The following is a 23,615-nucleotide window of genomic DNA, read 5'->3' as shown; positions in this document are numbered from 1 at the left end:
GTGGTAGGCATATGAATACTGTCTAGTTGTCGTTTGAGTGCCTGACTGTAGATGCTAGGACTCTCTGTGAAGCCCTGTGGTGCTCTTGTGAATCTGAAGCTGCGGCCTTTTAAACTGAAACCAAAAAGATATTGGCTGTCTGGATGTATTGGGATACTGAAAAATGCGTTCTTCAGATCGATAACTGTAAAGAACGTAGCCTCTGCATCAATAGCAGTCAATAATGAAGAAATGTCCGGGACCACCGGGTACTGTGGGACTACACATTTGTTTAATTCTCGCAGGTCCACAACTAATCTATAGACAGGTGGTGCTTTGGGATCAGTTCGCTTAAGAATAGGAAGAACAGGTGAGTTGCATACGTTTGAATCAGTCTCCACCACCACCCCTTGTGCAATGAGTTTGTATATTAATTTCAGTAACCCTACTTCAGCCTCAGGTGGGATCTTTTATTGCCGTATCCGTGGCAGCACTACTCCTGCTTTGAGGGTGACCTGGTGTGGTGTAATGTTCATGAAACCTACGTCAGTCGGACCTTGTGCACATAGGTGCTGTGGTACATTTTGGAGCCTGATGTCAAAATCTTTTATTACAAAATGTCCCTTGAAATCACGTAAATACAGTCGCACTCCTTCTGGCGAGCAACAGATAATTGCTCCCAGTTCCTTTAATGTCTTTATACTAAGTAAGTTTTCTGGACATGATTTAGTAAGCAGTAAGTCTGTTGTATGTATCAGTGGACCAACTCCTAAAGAGACTGGTTCCGAAACCTCATTAATAATTGGCTTTCCTGAAAAACCCAGGGATATGCTCTTTGAGCCCGAGAGGGGTGCCCCTGGAACCTCGGAATGACTGATGGTAGTTCTACTCGCCCCAGTGTCAATCAAAAACTTTTTATCCTGTCCCAGTAAACGTGCATGTACATAGGGACCCTCTTGGTCCACAGGAACTGGAATAAGGGGCAAGTCGAATTCCCTCTCTAGGCTGCTTCATGAATATGCTTGGTATTCTGGATAGTTATGTTGAGCGTGCTGATACATTTGTGCTGTAGCGTGAGTGGGTGCAAGTGCATGGACTGGCGGTGGCGGCGGTGGAAACGTATCTGATGTCTGATGCGTGTTATTTCCCTTGGGAGGAGATGGACGTGGCTTTGTTTTACCTGTAGCTATATTGTGTTTCAGGACTGCACATTCATTTACGTAGTGGCCTGGCTTCTTGCAATAATTACAGTTCCCTTTAACTGGTGTCGCGCTACTTTTGTTCGTGTTTGTGTTTGCCGGTGCCGATTGGGCCACCAGCATCTTCATCTTTGTGTCTTTCATGCGTCTCTTTTCCTGCTCGTGTTCTTCTCTAATTCTGTTCTGGTGATATTGTAACATTTGTAACATTTGTGAAGGGCTGTTTGCTTGCCAAGTACTCTCAACCTTCAGTACCTTATACTTAATCTCGGGTAGGGAATTTTCTACTAGTTTGCTCACGAAAAGATGGGGATATGATTCGCTACCGGGCTTAAGGCCACTATTGATAGTAAAACATTTCTCATACCTAGAGTAAAAATCGCTTGTGTCCTCGTCTGGTTTCTGCTTACAGGCTGAAATAGCATCCCAGTCTTCCTTTTTAGTAACTAATAATCTAGGCAAAACTTGTACAAGGAGTTCAGGTAATTCTTTAGCTCGGGGACCCAGACCAACCCCCGGGGCTCTGGCTGCATCCTCTGCTTCCAACACATCCCAGCTAATCTTTTTCTCTCCCACCTCCCAGTCCTTTTCTTTAAGCTTTTTGTAAATACCAGCAGGCAATAGTACTTTCAATAATTTTAGAATGTCAGCATATGTATACTCTCCTAAGCGGAGAATGTCTTTTAGTTCTCGGTGAAAACCCCCCGGGTCTTTATCATGGGAGGGCAACATCTTTTTCATTTCCAGTATCTCTAATTTTGACAAGGGGGTGTAGACATACACCCGTTGTAGCACATTGTTTGTATCCTTTACAGGATGAACCTCTCGTAGGGGGTTCAGCTTGTCGTATAACTGTCGCCTATCTTGGGGTGGAGCGGGAAGCAGGGACCTAGTCACGAATTCTATATATTTGTGTCGCTGATCTAGGATGACATTAATCAATTCAGTACCCATGTTCGTCCACCTGTCTAGTACTATGTCGTCCAGCAACTTATACAATGGACCGGGATCAGAATATTGACTCTCATACAACGTAATCAAATGTTGGACCATGTAAGAAAGCAGGAGCGCTTCAGGCAGAGCAAAAGAGAATGAGATAAGAGCATGTGGGCGTGTAAGTAGGCGTGAAGGTGGGCGTCCATGTGGGCGTCCACTTGATGAGTCATAGGTGAGTGTCATAGGTGGGTGGGTACCTGGAGGGGGTTCCGTGATCAGCTGGAACTTTACTGGAACTTTGCCTTACTTGTGCTCAACTCGAGCATGACGTGTAACTGACGTGTAACTGGGGGAAGGCTGCTGTGCAGCCGGGGAGTCTGGAAGAGAGGCCTTCAGTGTCAGGACGACCAGCACATCTTGTATTATCTGATATCTAAAGTCCGGAGCAGGAACTGATCTGTGACATAGGTTGCCCATCACCAAGAGCCGATGTGGCTTCTATTTCTTTATTCACTGCGTGGGCCTTACATGGGGGCTATGGGCTTTTCACTGACGTGAGTTTTGCAATCACTGAAAGGAGACAGAAAGGCTGGCTCAGATTTTGAGACTGGATTGAACATTCAAAGCCTCGCTGTCTGTATAGAATGCATCTCTGTGATGAATCCAGTCTCTCATTCAATGCAAGCACCCCATAGGAGGAGGAATGATACACCAACCTTTAATAGCATGAGGTGAGAGGGAAACACTCCTTGCAAACCCTGTGTATATTTTAAAGCATTGGATACAATCGCCTATGCAGTCAGTGGCTGTGCTGTCCTGCCAGAGCTGAAAGCTCGTTGCAGTGGTCCAACCTTTGTTTCAGGAGTCTTCCAGTGTCTCCACCAAACGCCAGAGTTTCCAAATATCAAGACTACCTGGTCTTCAATCCAGCCCTTGCCTCTTTCTTCCTCCACCCGACAATACCTGATTTTATTATTCCACTTTTACAAGTTCTTCTTCATCGATTCTTACCCCCATGTCACAGGTTACCAATCTTTTTCTTTTGTCTTTCCTTTCTTCCCTTTACACTCCGGCTGGGCCTGATGGCTTAGTGGACTAATGTGTCCACTGTAGGAGCTGTGTCTGACCTCATAGTCACTGGCTCAAATCTTGGGGGATGCAGTCAGCCTTTCATCCTTCTGAGATCGATGAAACGAGTACCGTTGGGTAACAATAAACATTTGTTATTCAGTACCAAGATACCCTTGGGGGAACATGCACTTTACAAATACACATGTTATGCTCTGGAGCAAAGTCTGAGATAAAAAATAAGCCCTGTGAGAAAGCCATCCTATTTGCCCCGATCACCCCCATTTTTTGACTGATACTGGTGGTAACAGACCCATAATGTGCCCTGGCCCTGCTAACCAGGCCCGAGGCCAGCACTCTGATTAAATGGTAAAGGGAAATCATATGTGATAACAATTGATACTAACAACCTACCTGTAAGTCTCTTGTATATGGTAGTGTAGGTAGGTTTAGAAGCCTAGCAGATTTAATGCCCTTCAGTGTGCACTGCTGTGTTGCCTATTGTCATTTTAAAAGTCAGTCCTGCTTTGCACGCTGCTTTTAAATTGAAATTATTTGCAAATACAACTATGGATTTAAAGGTACTCCCAAAGTATGAAACTACCTTTTTTCAAATATACGTCACTCCTAATGTCTACTCTAAGTATTCCCAGGGAAGGGTGCCATGTAAAAATAAGCAGGGACATTTTAAAATATGTTTTATATGCCCTGGGAAGGCAACATGGGAATACTTTAATAAAGTAGAGCTATTGACAGGAGTGAGCAAAAATAATATTTCAAGGACTCAAACGTTAGGTGATAATAACTCCAACAACTTGCCACAGTTGAATTTATCATAAATAGTATAGAAAAGAAGTGATAGAAATTTATTTTCTGTGAGCCAAAATCCAGCCTACTAGCAGCCTCTCCTGATTGGCCGGTCTTGCCAGGCCGAGACAAACTGCTTTGATTACGTGATACGTGGCCTGCAGAGAGATGGAGGTTTTCTGGTGGGGGGAGGTCTGCAGCTGCAGAGAACAGGCCAGGAAGGGGGCTGCGTAAACAAACTGATATTCAAAGAGGAAAGGACAGTAATACTGCAAGCCAGGCATGCCGCCTCTTCCTGTACCCCCAGCCAGATGGGATTCCCAGGAATAGAATTTATAAGAGGTCTGGAAGGGGAGTGTTAAGGGAAATGAGCCACACCAGTAGGTTGGCTGAGCCAGATCTTAATCCCAAGGCGAATGTGTCTTTGTCTTGAATTTTGAAGTACAGTGCTTTTGTGGGACAAGGATATTCCATACTTTGCATGACGCTGTCATACTTTTGGGAGGTGCCCTGTATCCCATTGTTCAGGGATGCCCTCCACTTGTCTCCCCAGAACTCTGGATAAATATGTGAGAACTGCATAGCAACTCAGATCTGCTGCCTGAAACTACAAGAAGAAGAAGGCCTGCTCTGCTGGAACCCTGGCTTGCACCAAGAGGACTGCACTATAAATGACTGCACCTGCTGCACACTAAGGAAATACAACCCTATGGACTTTGCCTTGCTTCAATAAGAGAAGGAGGGGACTCCCTGAAAGCAACAGGTAACAAGAGCTCCACCTGCATTATCTCCAGTGAGAATAACCCAGCTGACCACCTTCAGCTCTACTTTTAAGGATTTGGCCAGGTGCATTGTGGTAATTCAGACACCCTGGAACTTTGGATTTTGTTTGTTGACTCTTTGTACCCCCAAAAGGAACTTCAGGAAGAAAACTACTGAAGTTTGGAGAACTTTTGTGAAAAAGCTCTATAAGGTGACAGACCCGATTTTGAGAATCAAGTCAACTACGTTCAACCGCGACCCGACCTGGATTTCAGGTTCGTCCCGCTGGAATCTCTCGAGCTCAAGACTTCCAGGAGTTGACCAGGGGCTCCCACTGAACGAAGCCGACAAAGCTTCTGTGAATCCAGCTAGTTGGAGAGGCCTACTCGACATTGAGAGAAAATCCTCCAGAATAATTTCTAAGTGCAAAGGGAAAATTTTGACCACACTCAAACTGTGACTTTGTTCCGGTCAAGGGCAACCAGATGTCCCAATTTGGCAGGATTGTTTTTTAAGCCCTGGAAAGTGTTTATTCTTTAAAAAATCATATCCACGGTTCCCTACATTGGATTTTTGTCATTTTTGTATCATTTTAACGATACAACTATTTCCTACTTTTATAAATTGGATTTTTACTGTGTGTTGTGTCTTACTTATTTAGTGTGCTGGTGTTTTTAAATGCGTCACACACCTGTCTGCTAAATCAAGCCTGCCTGCTTGTTGCCAGCTACCAAGGGTTGAGCAAGGGAATAATTTATTGAGATCTTGTCTGGACCATATGTTGTTGGAGTGGCCTTATAGCTAGTGGTAGGTGCATACTTAACCCAACTAATTGTGCACCTTCCAACAAGCCCTCCACTAGCAAGAACTGGCGCAGACTAAGCACTATATGACACTATAAAAATGTACATACATACTAGGAGAAGGGGAGAAAAAAGAAGAAAACAGTCACGCCACTGTTATTGCAGAAAAATGCATCATCTTAATTTAACTCATAAATGACATACCAAGAAACCACCAAATACAGCTAACGTTAGAGAAGATAACTTTCTCAAAGGTAGATTTTACTGTCCTCGCATTCTGCCTGTTGTGATCAGAACTTATGTTATGTTGATTTGTAGAGCGTGGTAATCTCCTGTGAGGGTATCCAGGTGCTTATGACCAGTAGCTTGAACACAAGGCTTTAGGAAATGTGTGTATATATATATACAAAACTATCTTACAGTGCGGAGTATATCTGGTTCAGAACATACAGCTATTCTACCCAAAATACATATTTTAAAACATTTTTTATATGTTTTTGGGATACTTTTGTATTCTGCGTAAATTATATTGGTACTTTTTGGGAGTAGGGTGGTGGCGTGGCCCTTGGGTTAGTCTTTAGGTCAAAACCCACTACTGGTTAAGAAGTAAACCTGACATAGTTAGCAACCTAAGTAATAAAAAGTATTTTGATCTTTTATATTATACAATATTAGATGTACCCAGCAGTAATATTGGCACACTTTTCATCTACCTTGGATACATGAATGGTTCAGGTGGCCCTCCCAGGACTCGATCTCGCCGTAGCTGTAGAGACCCTTACAACAGACACTTATCCCCTCAGCCCCTTAATGCTAATGAGCTTCCTGTACAATCTGCTGGACACAAGCTCGAAAGATGCAGCCAACTTGGCCTTTCATCCTTCTTCCATGGTGCATAAATGAGTAACACTTGGTACAGCGACGGGTCATATTCCCTATTAGTACTCTAAGACTTCTGTGCATGAGCACGGCCTTATATAGCAACTAAATATACACAGTCTATCCGATTTGTGAACACTGAAGTACATTTTTTCTCATTGTTCATTTGAAATTTGTGGTGAAGCTTAAGTGGCCATCAGGGGAGTTAACTGGTAGAAAAAGGGGATGTCCCTCAGCCTTCCAGACTTATTTCTGACATGGATGATGAAGACATTTGAGAAATATGTCATTATTCTAGCGTTCTAGTGCATTTACTATAATTTCTTTGGCAAAATTAAACCCTTTATTTTGTTCATTTACTGTAATCTCCTCTGTAGGAAAAATATTCAGTTTCACAATTCCTATTCCACCAAAATGGCGTTCAGATGCGTCCCACTTCTGTCATGAATATATATAATGTTAGCGCTCTAGTTGCTTACTTTGTGGTGAAACTGCACTAGAATACTAAGGAATTAGCTGATAGTCCACTGCTTCTGTGGGAAGTACGTTTTAGTCAGCGTATCTGACTTTTCCCTCACATTCCTTTGGAAGATATTTGTGAATTTATAGAAAATGTACCCTTATGTTAGCTCCTGGAGCAGTTACCATAATTACCATGAAAAAGTCATGCGAAAAAAACATGATCTCTCAAACATGGTTCATCTAATTTTAGTAGAGGTTCAGGATTTTTACCATGGTGAAATCACCTTAGAATTCACCACAGTTTATAAAATTACTATTCCACCACCGACAAATGATTTACATTGTGGCTTAAGGCAGTACAGATGAGTAAGATGGTAGACAGACTGGGCACCAGGCGAGAAATGCAGGGTAAGACTGCAGGAGGCTGGGGGAAAAGGACAGACTCAGACAGGCTGGTGCAAGGGCTGTTGAACAGAGCAGAAAGAAGGGGAAACACTGCAGATTGACTGCATTAATGAGTACAAGGGATTAAAGGCAGTGTGTGGGTACAATGGCCATGTTGCAGGAAGATGCTAATTTGTGGGAGTGAAACAATGAAACAGGGAGTGGGGCAGACGGGGTGGGGTAAATTAGAAGCATACTAGTCAACTGATTGACTAGGTTACGTAGATTCAGGCTTACATGTCATTTTCCCCTGTCCACTCAAGATGGTAAGTATAATTAAGGCTCCCAGTTTTCAATTTTTACTGATTTTTACAGATACATACAGACAGAAAAGCTTCTATTTTTCTGTCTGTATTTACTTTTAAATATGGATAAATAAGGAGAATAGGTTTTATTTTGGATAATAATTGCTACTGTCAATCATGGGTGCTAGGGTAATAGCTGTGCAGATTGACTGGCAGGGGAGTTAAAACATTAAAAAGATTTCTTAGTGAAGCTTAAACAACTGCAGCAGTGCAGCGGTTTAAGCTGCCGTGCGATGCACATGATTTCGACTGACTGTATTATACCGTAACAGGCTAACACTCATTGGACATTCAAACAAGAGTTAACATTTGTCGGTTAAATAAATGTGGAAATATACCCAATGCAGCTATATTTTTTACACTAAGCGCACAATAAATATGGATAAATGCAGATAAAATGAGCGAAAAAATAAATATGGATAAATACAGATGGAAATGCAAAAATAAATAAATACCATAAAAGCTGGAGTATAATGCACATTTGGATTTCAGCCCATCTTCTGATATTTTCAATCTACTCTGATCCCAAACTGCTTCCTTTCTGTCAGAATGGATCTGGGATCTACTTTTCATGTATGAAAGGTGCTTAAACGTATGACTAGGGTCTTCTAAGCATGATTGTAAAGGGCCCATTAGTACCATTCCATAATTCTCTGGTTTCGGGCACTTTTTAACATGGATGACGTATACCTGGCATGTTTTTCCCTATTTTCCATTTTCGAAATTCATTGACTGCCAAAACGCTTTCCATAGTGTCGGCGCCTCATTTCCCTGCGTGCTGCAGCGCACCTGGTAATTTGCATCAGCAGTAAACATTCTTCTTAGCTTTGTCCGCTCCTCAGAGATGAGCAAAGGACACAACCCATCCAACACAACCTCAAAACAAGCATTGAAAATGCAATAGGTCTCGCCTTCGATTAAGTTAAAGCCATTTGCTTTGCTAATGGTATTGTATTCTAGCTTTGCATTATTTAGTGTATATTTGTGATATGTTTTGTTAGCTGTGTAGTATTTTAAAGTATAGCATTAGTAGGAAAAGAGCAGTGTTTCAGATTTCGGAGGTGAATATATAGAAGAATAGTATGTGTGTTAATTTTGTATAGTGAGTACTACAATAGCATGAGGCAGACGAAAGGGGCGAGGGGAGAGCAAATTTATGCAAATATATGCACATATCACAAATATACACTAAATAATGCAAAGCTAGAATACAATACCATTAGCAAAGCAAATGGTTTTAACTTAATCAAAGGCGAGACCTATTGCATTTTCAATGCTTGTTTTTTAAAGACACAAATGCCATGACTTTGAGTAGATACTGTGATACAGGCATATATCTTGAGGGAAACTGCATTGAATTAGATGTACCTACAAGACATTTATCACAAAATAATTCCGGAACATAACTTTTAGGTCACACAAGTTTGACTTTAGGTATGTAAAATCAGTATTTTTGACATTTAATTCTAACAACGTGGCATTCACTTCTGATTTCAGCTCCACATTTAGCAGGGCCAGGCTGATGCCAGAATTTCTGGATAACATAGAAGATGAATTTACATGGAATATGTCTGAGTTAAGCTAATTTACTAAGTGGTTATCCTTAAAATCTGCTATGGGTCCAGCTTTTATGGATATATGTTGGAGAACTCTGCCTTTGGGCATCATTTAGAGTCTGTTTGGCCTTGTCCACCCACAGTACCTGAAAGCCCTTGCAAGCCAGAGCATTACCACCTTGCCTGACGTGTAGGCAAGTGGTATCCCATGCCACAGTGGAAACTGGGATGTGCCTGCCACTTTTCAATTACGTCACAGACTGCCTACTTTGAGAGATGCTCTTGAGGCCACCTTCACGGCCTCAGCTCTTCGGGGTGTCTCTGGTGAGTCTCAACCCCAGTGCTTTAAATGAAAATATAGAAGTGCAGGTACTCTCTCTTTAGAGTACCTGTTTGCTCCTTAGAAGTGCCTGTGCTCTCCAATTAAATGTATTACAGTAATGCTGAGAAGAGCTTGTTCTCAGTACCGGAGAGTGCCTGCCCATTTAAAGCACTGCTCAATCCTAGAATTCGCTTTACTAACCGTGTACCTGGTGTTCCTGCCTGAACAGAAGTTAGCTCGTCTAAGCGTCTCCGCTCACCTGTGAAGTGGCATTTGTGCAGCTGCCGTGCACCCGCCTGTCGGTGACCAGTTAGAAGCTCGCATGCACGAGCGAGCAGGTACGCTACCATCTCCTTTTAGCAGTTTGTATCTCTCAAACGGTGCCAGTTTTTAATCTCACCGAGACGGTGTCCGGGATGCATTTCATGTAGGAAGTAATAAACATGAAGCATGGCGGCAATGAAGTGGCACCGTGCTTGAAACAAAGCTCGTCTAAGCATCTCAGCTCACCTGTGAAGTGAAGCAGCACCGTGCTGAAAACAAAGGAACAAGCTGGATAGGAGCGATGCACCGTATGCAGCTCCTTAAACTGAAATAATGGAGTGGAGAACTGGGAATGTGGACTATCTGTGTAGTGAAGAGATAGCTCACCACGCCTAGATGCTATTGGTACAGTTTACAACCTCGTCACAGAAAACCAAGATGGCGTCGGCCTGTCCAAATGGGCCATCCGAAAAATGGACAGGGAGGTTACAAAGAAGCCCAATTCCCAATCACATACCAGCGTTTACCCTAAATGATGACGCCAGCCAATGGAAAAGAGGTGTGGGGCTTCAAGTCCACTTCTGAAATTGTATCGATTACAAGAAGCCCTCGCATAGCGAGCAGCGCTTTGCGCTGCAACGCCAGGCGAGACCTAAAGAGTACAAAGAGGATGAAATACTGGAAGACACACTAGACTATGTTCTATAAAAAACATACAGGACAAGAGCTTTTTTGCTTTGAACTCGCATGAGTGCACACACACGCACACTGTAAAATGTATACTCGTAGTGGGGCTGTGGTCAGAAACACACTATAGAAGGGGATGAGCACATGCGTTATGTTTCTGATATATGTTTTAACGCAGTGGTTTTCAGACTTTTCAATGCCGCACATCCCCAGTGAAAAAGAAATTCAGCTGCCATGGCAAACACATTTCTCACAATTATTCCAGACAAGTGGCAGCTCTGAACACATTTAACAAACCAAACATTGCAGTTATGTTCTAATTTATAGAACCAGATCCCCTCTTTGGGCAGAATATCCCACCTAAAGGGCTGTCTGGTGCCGCTCATAGGGCATTGTGTTGTAAAGTGCTTATAAGCATCATTGGGCGCTTTCTAACTCTTCTTTTCGGTCTCACAGGTCGAGGGCCTGAACATGGACAACGCTAAGCTCCTGCTGCACATCGATAACGCCCGCCTGGCCGCTGACGACATCAAAGTCAAGTAGGTGCTTGAAATGTTGGTAGAAGCGATGAGCACCCACAGATGGGCATCGAATGCTTGTGTGGGCCCCACTTATAATGGATAATCATGAATGGAGCAAGGGGGGGCGTGAAAGGGCAGGACAGTCACTAACAGGAATTCTTTTCCAGACAATTTTAGGAGAGAGGGTATGCTCTACTGGACATTTTGTGTGTGCCTCCCCAGGGTCATTGCCTTCTTTCTCAATGGAAATTCATGCAGACCTGTCTAATTCAAAATGGCGCCGTAAACAGAGAACAATAAGCAAGGTTCTTGAAAAAGCAAAGGTGGAACAAAAATCAGAAAGTATATTTATCTGCAGAAAATGGGCATCCATTTCTTTCTAGCGTAAGGTCACACGTGTTCACCACAATACTCCGCAGTATTTAACAAAGAAACCGTCAGGTTTTCGTTTAAAAATCTGTCACTGAATTTGAAGAGGCATGATGTTTTTTTTAAAAACCCAAACCAGACACCTTTGCTCCTGTTACATGCAAAAAGAAGGGCATAGAAGCAAATATATATTTTTATATCTCTACTCCTAGTCTCCACATTTTATCAGGATGTGAAAGACGGCGGAAGCCTTTCCTAGGATACAGGGAGTGTTGGGTTGTTAATTTATCAGGGAGCGTTGTATCCACCTCTGAAGGTCGCGTCGCGAATATTCTGTGCAGTTCTGAAGCCTACAGCTGTAGGACTGTTTCCAATTCCAGGGGCCCCCACATTAGCATTTTGATTAGATTTGGAGGCCTCTTCTGGAGTAACGTGTCCAGATTTAGAGGTTTCTTCTTGAATCATTTATCTGGCCCTGGAGGCCACACCTGAAGTGTTGAGTACAATTCTGAAGGACACATTGAGAGAACCATGTTCAGTTCTGACTGCCACATGAATATCTCGAGGCTATCTGGAAGTCCCACCTGGAGAGCTGCCTCTAGTCGTGAGGCGTTATTTGGAACATTATAGGCATATATGAAGGACTCACCTAGAAAGCTGCGCCCATTTCTGAAGGCGGAGGGGTATCTGAAGTGTTTATGGAGGCCACCTTTGAAGGTGCGTATCTAGTCCTGGAGGCCACATCTGGTGCACTGTGTGCATTTCTGGGGTGATGGGGGCACATTTAGAGTAGGTTACAGAGGTCATTGTTGGAGGCTTCTGTGCTCAGTTCTCAAAGTCCCATTTGATGTATTGCTGCTGCTTCTGGAAGGCACACATGCGGCTCTGTGTCCAGTCCTGAATAGCACCTGGACTCCTGAGTCCATTCCAGAAGGACTCATCGGGGTAATTGGACTAGCTCAGGAGGCCACGTCAGGAGTTTTACGCACACTACCGTGCTGAATTCTGGGGGTGTAATGCAAGGTACTTTTACTTCTTCCGGGGCCAGTCCTGGACTCCTATGAGCCATTGCCCAGCATAGGAAGCTGCACCATGGACGGACAAAGCCAGGCTGTGACGGCTCAGTGTCAGTGTGAGGGGCCAATGATAGGATAAATGCGACATTTCCAATGGCAGGAAAGGCGGTGCTGAGGCTGCATTGTCAGCATCAGGGAACGCCTAGAATCAGAAGTCACATTATAAGACCGGGCAGACAGGCAATCAGCAGCAACAATAAAACATATGTTTCTGTGAAAGTGATGACAAAAGTACAGGCACTTAAACACAATAAATGATTCAAAATTGGCTTTAAAATGCGAACAGAGCGATAGAACTCGTTAAGAAAGGGTTAAGCTATATCTAAAGTAGGGCCAATATTCGAGGTGTGTTGCAGTCTCTACAAATGCAGAAGTAATTGTCCAGTTTTCAAACATCCATTTAGGGTTCAGGGCCTATTAGGCCATAGGGAGACAAGGGAACTTGGGCACAGGGAGCTAAAGTCACTTTCCCAGGATCACAGAGGGGCATATCAACAAGGGCGTTATCTCTGCTTTTTTGGCTTTAAAAGCCAAAAAAGCAGAGATAAAACTAGCACCCTATCAACAACAGGGTGCTAACATGCAAATTCGCATGTTAGCACCCTTTTACTCTACGCTTCCCCTTGCATCTCTAATGAGATGCAAAGGGGGCGTTCCAGAGTAAAATAATAGGAGAAATGTCGCTAAGCGACATTTCTCCTATTATCAAGAATGTCGCTTACCCTGTTAGAGACAAAAAAACAGCGCTAACCGCGGTTAACGCTGCTTTTTTACGTCTGGTATTTTTCTGACTTAGCCATGATATCCTATGAAAGGAGGATATCATGGCTAAGTTTGTCTGTCCCTATCAACAAGCTAACGTGAGATTATCACTGGGTTTCCAGCGATAATCTCACGTTAGCCACTTAGCGTGAGGATTTTTATCGCTATTGAGATAAGCGTTGCTAATAGCACGCTATCTCAGTGATAAAAATCAACGCTAGCCGGCGATAATTATCCTAGCGCTAAGTGCGCTTAGCGATAATTATCGCCGGTTATTGTTGATATGCCCCACTGTGTGGTCAATTTGAGAAGCCGAGATTGGTTGATTCCACAATAGACAACTTGGCCATCCGACTCTGTAGATGTTGATTGGTTGAGCAGTACTGCCTGGAAGCCATGTGCAGTGCTGGTGTGTGACTCCTACAGTTGCTGACTTCTGATTCGCTGACACTAGGTAGGAGGATACCGTTGTGCATTTGTTGATGGGGACCTCATGCTTTGCCCCTCTAGGCTGGAGACGGAGCAGGCGATCTGCGATGGGGTGCAGAAGGACACCCAGGGTCTGCGCAAGATGATCGACGACACCAACCACCTGCGGATGAAGCTGGAGTCGGAGCTGGAGTTGCTGAAGGAGGAACTGGCGCACCTGCGCAAATCCCACAAGGAGGTAAGGGAAGCCGAGCCATGGTGAGGGAAGGAGTGACCAGTGCAGACGACGTCTGCCTCTTTTATGTTGGGTCGCTCCTCCCACACACCACATGATAAACATGGCCTCCAGCGCTCTTCCTCAATGGTGGTGACTCAGTGGTTTATGTTTGACACAAGGCCCCCCATTTACAACTGCCCCTTGGTGCTATTTGGAGTTTATTGTGTTGCTGACGAGTTGGCCAAAAACGAGTATTTCTGCTGATGGTTAGGTCCCTTGACCATCAGCCTTCACCTGCAGTTGAGTTTGTGTGCCATATTTCATTGTGCTGTTTGATCTAAAGTGCATAACCCATGTTTGTTTGGTGTGTTTTACTTGCTCCCATTGTTTGGTGACTTATCGTTGTTCGTGAGTTCTTTCTCACAGGCTCTGGGGCTCCTTCATCTCTTGACTGCAAGCTTGAAGTTGTGTGTTATCATCACAAAGTCTTGCTGTGAGCGCGCCTGGTCTCCTACCAACTCACCGGAGTATGCGGAAAGAAGGATGCGTGTTGTGCCGCAGACGTTGTCAGTGGGGCACAGTGTGCATGTTGTCTTCATAGCCCTTGTGGCTCCCTCACAGATATTGTGTGATGAAGAGGTTAGGTTGAGACCCGTAAGGTCTGGCATTGGGTGGTCACATCTGGCCACATCTGTGGCTCTGGAAGTACGGCCCAGAAATGTTAGTCATAAACCGGCCCAGTTTTGGGGGTGCTGGCATGCTGTGAGCTTCTCCTAACATCCCGACAAGATGGCATTGACCAGACGGTCGGCCAAGATGGCCTTGTAGGACATATGGGACAGAGCACTAAAACTAGACAGATGGGGCGACAAACCGACGGTGACTCGGAAGTGCTGTGTCAGCAAAACACTGCTATTAAGATCACCTGAGGCAGTATCTGCTACAAACAGTGGGTTTCCAGTCGGCCCAGCTCTCGGGACCCCCATTTCACTAAGAGGTGGGGGGCTCCTCTTAGTCTATAGAAGCTGAAAATCACCCGGCTCAGTCAGCATCACTGGCAGTCCGCAGGGCTGACTGGCTTTAACACTTTATCTGCATGAAAACACTACTATCGACCTCTGAGGCAGAAAACACAATGAAACCAAGTCAATGAAATCAGTAACGCGCCATCTATTCCCAGTGCCCCACCACGACCACCCACCTTTCAACTGAAATATCACAACTCACTGAGTTACATGTGTAACCTCATGGACCGGTGCACGTGCAGTTCAACCACAGTCCAGGACCCGCCTCTGCGAAGGACCCCGAGGGAGGGAGGGCGGATATAGGGAGTAAAATAGGAAACGGGCAAGAAGCAGAGAGAGGGACCAGAGCCATCACAACCTTCAGCTGTACCTGCACCGTGAGTGCAAAAAAGGGCAGACTCAAGCATCAATTGCACCAGTGACAAGACCATACGGTGATTAAGCCAAACCCCAAAGGGCGTAAATGGCAGGTGCAATCACCCAATGGTTGACAAATATAGACTGGTCATTATGTATATTACACTTAAAACAAAGACTGCCTGAGTGGGGGTGACCTTTGAATACTTTCTTTTTCTGAATAGAGCATTTACCCTTTTGCTAGACAGTTATAGCAGACTCCAGCCAGATCCAAACACAATGATGGAAAGAGGAGATTTCTGAATCGTCACTGACCTCTTCTGGTCGCATCAGAAACAATCCTTCATTGTTAAGTCGAGGTCTGACCTCCATGAAGTTCACACATGGACATACCAGAAGTCTCCCTATGTCCCGAGACCTGGATGGTGCACTTCATTGGTCCTAGAGGTGTACAGAGAAGAAAGGACTTTGCATGAGACGGGAATCAGCAGCTCGCACTCTCTCTGGAAGAGGCAAGGAACCTCCATTTTCCTTGCTTGCATTATGGCACAGGACACCCTTGTAAAGCTATTGGTCAAAGACAAGAGTGTGCGTTTAACAAAGTAGTGTGATGAAGGCACGCTTAATGGGATCTTTGGAAGTGTAAACAAGATCATGGAGGGAAGCTGGCTGGAGATTAGAATGGGATGATAATTGGTCTTTTCCCAACTACATCCCTAAATGATGTCCCTCCCCCAGCTGTTCTCCAGTATTCCACCTCAGTTTCGGAATACCATGGACAACATACCGACAAGCTGAGTGTACATCTGAAAGTATAAGTGTACTTTAATTAACACCACATAGATGTGCCGAGACAATATATCTTCAAGGTACGTGCATGTGGAACTACGAACAGTAAACCTATACTGACTTGTAGACATTACCTTCTTCATATTTTGGGTCCTTACATTTTTTTGGGGCCATAATAGTTTAGTAGCAGGGAGTTTCCATAGCTGATATTTCTAGCCCATGAGAGTTCAAGCCACTTCTCGAACTCTCAGGATTTTAAAGTTCCAAGCTGCGAGCACTTACTAGCAAGTGTTAGGACATCATCAGATGTATCATTTCAATTTCATGATTTTTTTTTTACTGAATTATATAAAAGCATATATAATCAGTAGGATTGCTTGAGAGTCTGACACAGATCTTGCAAGTGCCAAAGTACGTATTTATTAACCCGGTGTCAACCTTCAAAGGGATATCTTGACATGGTTAGACAATGCATACATTCTTGAATACCGAAGGGGCTTGTTTTCTCTGTAGGACCAGTTAAAATTTAAATACAAAAATAGGGAACAAAAGCAAACAGCTGCATCCTTCCAATCTAGTGCCATAAATTCAATCAGAGGAAGAGAAAAATCCGCGGATTCCTTCAATTTCTAAATTGCCTAGCACATCTGGAGAAGGCTGGTCCGACTTTTCCAGTATCACACAAGGCTCTGATTGTCCTGCAGACCTGTACTCTGTTCCGGTGGTACTGGGAGACGCAGACAGGGTGGACCTCCTGGAGAGGTATGTGTTCATCACTGGCTGTGGCTCTGGGTTTGGAAACATGCCTACACTACAGCTGGACCAGCGCAAATGCACATCACAGCGGCATTCTGATGCAGAAGGGGAACCAGAACTATTCTAACCCCCTTCATCACCAATTACATCACAGGAAGTGACATCAGAGGATATGATGTCTCAGAAGATGGCGTAAGATATTTGTGCAATGAAAGTCCATAGCAAATAGAAAAAGTTTGAACAAAATATTACAAAACATCACTAAGTAGTATCTCACTGATTGGGTAATGTCTGTCGCGAAGTAGGTAGCATATTAAATATTGCTCATACTTTTAAAAAAACACAATGACTATATCAGGTAATACATTTAAGAGTCATCCAGAAAATGTAAACCTCATGTTCCAAACAGATCTTATCTGAGGATCCAGTGACCCACCATGAGCCTGTCTTCTGGCTGCCCAGCATGCGTGAAACAGGGCACCCTGGACCGTGAGAGGTTAGAGGGTGGGGCTCACCCAAACATTGCAGCCAGACACTGCTGCTCAGAGGTTGTCCACACCGCCTCCCTTTCATCATATCCACCTACACTGCCTGGAAGAGTGGTCACTGGGAGACAGGCAGCTCAACAGCCATGCTGTTGATCTCCCGGTGCTCAGTGGACGGGGAGGTATCACAGATCAGAGGGTGGTCTCTTCACTGCCTCCGGTGTAACTGGACAACACTGGAGCTAGAAGTCAGGCACTGGGTCTTGGTAAGGAATAGATCCACCAAACACTGACTCATGTTCGCTCCCAGAAGAGGACAGAGTCAGTCAGGGCTGCAGCAGAAGCCGCTGACATCCCTGTGGTGTTGGTGCCTCAGGCCCACATTCCTTGAACATAGAGACACAAGCTACTATGGTGCAGTAACTGGCCCAGGGCACGTGCGCCCGGCCCCTTTTATTAACAGGGTCACCTGACTGGTGACGCCTGTGGTGGGTGGGTGTAGAGTGTCTTACATCAGCAGTGGAACACTAGAATGTATCCAGCCGGATACTACATCCCTCCCAAATTTTAATGAAACACAAACGAGAGTCCAACCTGTAATAAAAACACATAAATGACACAAAGCACCAAATGAGTCTATACAGGCCATCAGCCAGGCAGCGCTGGAGCCTCGGACCGCATGGTCGGGATGCCTTCAGTCGCTTTGGCGATATTCTTTAGATCCTGTAATGAGTGAAGACGCGGTCCAAGGAACCTTACGATGAAGGTGTAAGCAACGGATGTGCTTTGTACTGGAACAAGGAGTGCGAATCGCACTGTCATTCTAAAACCATTTGAGAGCTGGTATGCGGGCCCTTGGCTCTCATTAGTTTATTTATTTTTTGAATAGATAAAATCCAGGGAAGTGACTGCAGTTCCTTGACGCCCTGATGAATTTGCCACAAAGATAAGTAGGCAATGAAACATGTTGGCCATTTTTAAATGTAGTTACATAACATGACCGTGCTTTTAACCTTGGGATGACTCACAGAATGGAATAAAATAATTGGAATTATACACGTGAGCCAGACCTAATTTTACTTTTAAGACTTCACGGGTCTTTTCTTTTTCAACAATATTTTTGTTCTCCCCTCTTTTTGGGTTTTGGGCTGCCTAATAAAACCTCCCTGTTTTTCACATGAGAAAGACACCGATGATGAGAAACTCGTGAGCAAACTGGTGAGAACCTGCCAGCAGCTCCCCTGGTGTTACGCACGTGAGGTGCTTTCTCATTTTTCACACCTTTTTTTCTGTTCTGGTTTTTCACAGAAGTTGGTGGAATAATTTTTCACATGGTTGGTGGTTTTTTCACTCTTTGGAATTTTAAAATACTAAGTATCATGGCACAAGGGAGTTATTGATAGTTGATGATTAGAACTACCTTGGATGGTGTAATAGTTGCTTACATTGCCCTCCTATTTATCCCATGTATTCATACAAGTGCTTTATTACTACCAGGTCTTTTGTTTTGCATTATTGACTGAGTGGAGGGTGGCCTGGTATAGTTTCCCTCTTAAACTTCTCTTTTTTGAATAGATATTCTTTAGACCGGCCTGGTCTCTCGGTGTAGAAAGTCTATGTATTAAAGTTCAGTGTCGATGCATCCGGAGCTGTGGTGAAATCCACGTTGGATTCGGAGACGATCTCTGTGAGGGAGGCCTTCCTGTGGGGGTGACGTGCTCGGTGACCTTCCTTACTCCTGACTGCTGAGCGACGTTCGACTAGCCTCTCTCGCATGGACTCCTGTGCCACTGGAGCCTCTTGGATGGCTTTCTTTGCTGGCTGTCATGGGACAGTGTGGACCGTACGGGACTTCGCGTGAGCCGCGCAAAGGCGTCGCTGAGGAACTGCCAACGGATTCACAGCCAAGTCGCTCATGTAGCCTCTGAGGGTGGTGTCAACGTCTGGGCGTCGTCGCTGTCTGGACTCAGGTTCTGCGTCTTCCTCTGGCGATCTTGTGGGTGACCAGTCTTCCGCCGTGACCTTCGTGTTTCCTGCGCCTGGCATGGAGCTGCGGCCGACAGAGCTCTCCTACTCGGACTTCCTTCGCACAGGAACTCCGTCGAGGCCCTTGTCCCCTGGACTGCCATGTGACCGCGTGGGCTGTGCGGGCCATCTCGTAGGCCACGCTTAGGGGTCGCTGCAGAACTCCCAACAGGGCCAAGGCCAAGTCTTGTGTAGTCCCCAAGGGCGGATCCTCCTATGGCCGGGTGTGCTTGATTTCGGCAGGCTGTAGATTGACTGGGGTGCACAGACTGTTCCTGGGTGATTCGCCTCCTTGAGCTCCGGTTGTTCGGGGTGTGTGGATTCACTCGGGTGGTGCGATGCTCCTTGGTGATGATGCACCTGGGAGGTGGTATCAGGATGTTAGTTTTCTTCAGTGGGCAGACAGGCGGTGATCTTCTGTCAGGGTGACCTTAGGGAGTGAGGAGGACTTGAGGGACTCTGTGGCACTGCTCCATTGTCTGCAGGCAGGTGCACTGCAAGGTATGGTGTTATCGATACCAAGCAGCCGGTGACAGGTGAGAGGACGGTCGAACTGCAAAGCATGGGGCCAGGACGCAGATTGCACTGCTAGCGGCTTACGGTAGGTCCTCCTGCGGAGCTGTTTCCAGTGACGTCTCTGCACCCCGGTGGCTGGCTCGTGGGGATGAACACCTTCCTCAGTGCTGGTGCGAGTCCTTGGTCCTGTCGCTCTTCTCTGTTCCATCTTGCACGCCAGTTGTGGTTGTCTGCCCTGTGGCGTCACGCCACTGTTCCTCCCTCCTTTGCGGAGTGGCGTCGTGCCACGCTCTTCTCCTTCTTCTGACCAAGTTTTTCTTTGGATGTGGCGTCCTGCCACCTGTTTTATGTTGGCGCCACATGGACATCTCACTGGTCACGTCGCACCTGGGACGGTCTTTCCCTTCCTTTTGCGGGCCTGTTGCAGGCCTGTTGCAGGCCTGTCCTGTCCGTCGGACTTGCATGTGCTTCTTGGGGACTTCCATTGGCACCATCCCCTCCTCAGGGATCTCGCGGTGTCCCACTTCTCTTTGCTCGAGGGCGTCTTGCTTGTGCCCCGAGACTGCGCCATCGTGGTGCCGGCTTCTTCCTTTCTCCCGGTGCACTCGTCTGGACTGACCACTCTGCGTTACAAGCTCCTTTGTTGCCATGCGCTGTGACGTCCGGTCACGTGTCGCTATGCTGTCGGATCACCTGTCGCTGTGGCAGCCTGCCACATGGAGTGTGCAGCTCCTCTCTTGCCTGTCTTGTATCTCTGCCGACTCTGTCTTGAGGCAGTGTGAGGGAGGACACTGTGTTGCCTTCGGCCCACTGCGGGGCTTCTCGGAAGTGATGGAGATGTGGATGTTCTCGTTCCTGTGTTCAGCAGTGTTTCTTCTTTGTGGCCGTATGTGGGTCGGCATCTTCGTTGCGACTGTTTGGCCGGTCGGCTTCACTTTTGGCACGCATCCGACTGCACCCTTCATTTGCTTCACTGGACGCGCTGGCTGCGCATCCTCTTTGGTCTGTCACTTCCAGGAACGGTGGTAGCTGTCCCTGTGCTGCTGTGCACTCACTTGATGCTGTGTGCTCCTCTTCAATCTCGGTGCAGTAGAGATGTGGTTGCTCTCTGTACTGCATCTTCTGAGGGCTCTGGGCAGTTCTCAAAGCGGAGGTAGGTTTGGGGTGTCTTGGTTCTTGGCAGGGGTTCAGTTTCTCCACTTCAGCCTGTTAGACAGTCAACAGGGTGCGTGCTGTGCACACTTCTGATGGCCAGCAGCTTCTGGGTTGCAGTCTCAGGGGGCTGCGTCGCGTCCTCTCCACTGGACTCTCGGTAGCTGCACCTTGCTTTAGTGCCGTGTCACAGGCTGCAATCCATGCTTCTTGGTGGTTGTCGATCCTCCATGTGTAGGGCACTGCTGGCTCCTTTCCTTCCAGTGCGTGCCCCTCTGACACCTAAGAGCTTTACCTGTAGCTTATGTGGGAGGGCTGACTCTCTGGTCTCTTCTCCAGTGTCGCTGTGGTTCCTGTGGCTGTGCAGGGCATTCCGCTGATCCCTGGTAGGTTTTCCTCTTGCTGCAAGCGTCGTGCACGTTGCGTGGAGGCGCTGTGTTGGGCACTACCCCTAGGGGCACTCTGGCTACTGTTCAGGTGCTGGGTCGGTTTGCTGCCATTGCGAACCCATGCTGGGGTGATGATGCTGGTGTGGGGCCGTGTGCAGTGTTGGTGGGCCCCAGTCCTTGCAGGATGATCTCCACTGTCTGGCTCTTCCTTTTAGTGATTGGGACTGCCACCTGGATGCCTGTTTTCCTCTTCACTGAGGTAGTGTCAGTTTAGTTGGCTGGTAGCGGGTGGAGCGGAGTGCTTGCAGTTACTGTCTGTCATTGGCCACCCTGTGGAAGCTGGGAACTCTGCGTGGTTTACTTTGGGATAGGGTGAAATGGGCTGCACCCTATGCTCGAGTGGGGTCTTATGCAGTCCTCGCGACTCAGCCTTGTTTCTGGGCCTGGGGTCCATTGGTTTTGGTGCCTCTATGGATGTATGGGCCTAGATCTTCCTGCCATGATGATTTTACCAGTGTGCTGACTTTCGCAGTGCAGGCTGTTTATTATTCCTCGTGTGCTTGGTTCAGTGGCTGCAGTACCACTTGTGGCCGCTGGGTGGCAGTGTAGCGCTTCGGTGCCGGCAGACTTTCCTGGAGATTGCAGGCTTCTACTCTGACTGGAGACTCGCTAGCTGGCGGTGCTTTCCCCGGGGCATCGCGGAGGCATGTGTCGGGACCAGGCGCGCAACACCCATTGGACTCAAAGGGCTTCAGTCCCCCCTGTCGTGTGTGGCAGCCCGGGATGAGACACCTTCCCGGGCAAAAAAGCAGCCGCCTCCGAGCACTTCACAGGTCTTTAAAATACCATTTGCATGTTAATGAGGTCTTGCTGTTGTTTCACCCCTTCTAAGAGCCCCTGCAGCTCCACTCTGCCTATTGCTTAAAGTTCAGCCCCCCCCCGAAATGTTTGCTCAGCCCCCCCCGAAATTTGGCTCTAGTTGCGCCTCTGGTCGGGACACAGCTTGCAGTGTGAGGAATACGAGGCAAGTTAAGGCAGACTTCCCTTCCTGCCCTGAAGCTGGGAGCTCTTGCGGGGAAAACGCTGGGTGCGGCTGTCTTTTGCTTTTCTTGCGCTTGTGGGCATATTTAAACTGTGTCTGCGTGCCGGACATTGGAGGCAGACTTTATTTGCAGAAGTGCTTTCCCCCCTTTTCTGCACTCATATCTGGAGAGTCTGGGTGCCAAATACCCAGCCGCAGCTGGGTGGTACTGCGAACACCCACTGCAGTCGCCACTGGGGATGTTATGGCCGTAGGGCCGGCAGCACAAGGGAATGCAGGTTGCTCGCTGCAGTTGCGAGGGCCTTGACCCACGGGCTTGTGGTCTTGCTTTCTTCTGCTGCAGGGGGTGCTTTTGCGTGGCCGGGGGACTGTTTCTTGTGGGCTACACCCTTCACTGCGCTCTCCTTCCCAGAGCCGATCACCACAGCGAGAGGTAGCCGCTCATGTTCGCGGGCCTCACTGGCGGGTATGCCTGCGTGGCTCTCTCTTAATTGAGCGGGCGCACATCACCCCAGAGACTTATGGCGGTAGGATCGACATAAAACTCTAATGTGCCGGAGCTGTAATATCGCTCTTCAAGCCGTGCGGGCACTTTATGATGGCGGCGGTGCTTCACCCCCTGTTTGTTTTCGCCACTCACTACTACTTCATGTGCCAGGCGGCTCGTCCTGTGCCTGGCAGCTTGTCACAGCAGGCGGGGTTGCCGTGGCATGAGGGCAGCAGCATGGCCCTACCGGTCAGCGCAGGTGAGCACCTGGGGTGACTGCTCCTTGCCTCGTGCAGCTTCAGACTCTGTCACGCCGGCAGCCTGTAGTCGGATGCCACCTATTATGTGTCTTCCTCCTCCTTCTTCCTGAGGAGCACGCGGGTCAGTCCCGCTCGTCGCCAATGTAGTGTTGGGCCTCAGGCTCACATTCTGTGAACATAGAGACACAGGCTACTATGGTGCAGTAACTGGCCCAGGGCACGTGCGCCCGGCCCCTTTTTTTAACAGGGTCACCTGACTGGTGACGCCTGTGGTGGGTGGGTGTAGAGCAGAGGTCTTCAAACTTTTGTAGGTTGAGCCCCCCCCAGCTCAATTTTTTTAGCTGTTGGGGCCCCCCCCCCCCCAACACCTGACAGAAATTTCTGGAATCTGGTACATTACATAATCGACCGCCGCGCGCATATCCTGGGCCATATCCAGCAAATAATGTTCAACACAATAAGAGTGTTTAGTAAAGTGCAGGTTT

General features: G+C 46.8%; 1 protein-coding gene across 2 annotated transcripts in view; it reads left to right on the top strand.

Annotated features, from left to right (window-relative positions):
- The window catches only part of LOC146859338 (keratin, type I cytoskeletal 18-like), a 65,685-nt gene that overhangs the window by 19,242 nt on the left and 22,828 nt on the right, over positions 1 to 23,615 (top strand). For both annotated transcript variants that reach the window (XM_085650017.1, XM_085650016.1), the window contains exons 2-3: positions 10,930 to 11,012; positions 13,712 to 13,868. In XM_085650017.1, the coding sequence (XP_085506143.1) occupies positions 10,930 to 11,012; positions 13,712 to 13,868 (240 nt within the window). The remainder of the gene's footprint in view (positions 1 to 10,929; positions 11,013 to 13,711; positions 13,869 to 23,615) is intronic.

The sequence above is a fragment of the Triturus cristatus genome, chromosome 3_2 (genome assembly GCF_964204655.1).
Source record: "Triturus cristatus chromosome 3_2, aTriCri1.1, whole genome shotgun sequence".
Lineage (NCBI taxonomy): Eukaryota > Metazoa > Chordata > Amphibia > Caudata > Salamandridae > Triturus > Triturus cristatus.
The sequence above is the reverse complement of the archived record's forward strand: the minus strand, read 5'-3'. Positions and strand labels throughout refer to the sequence as shown.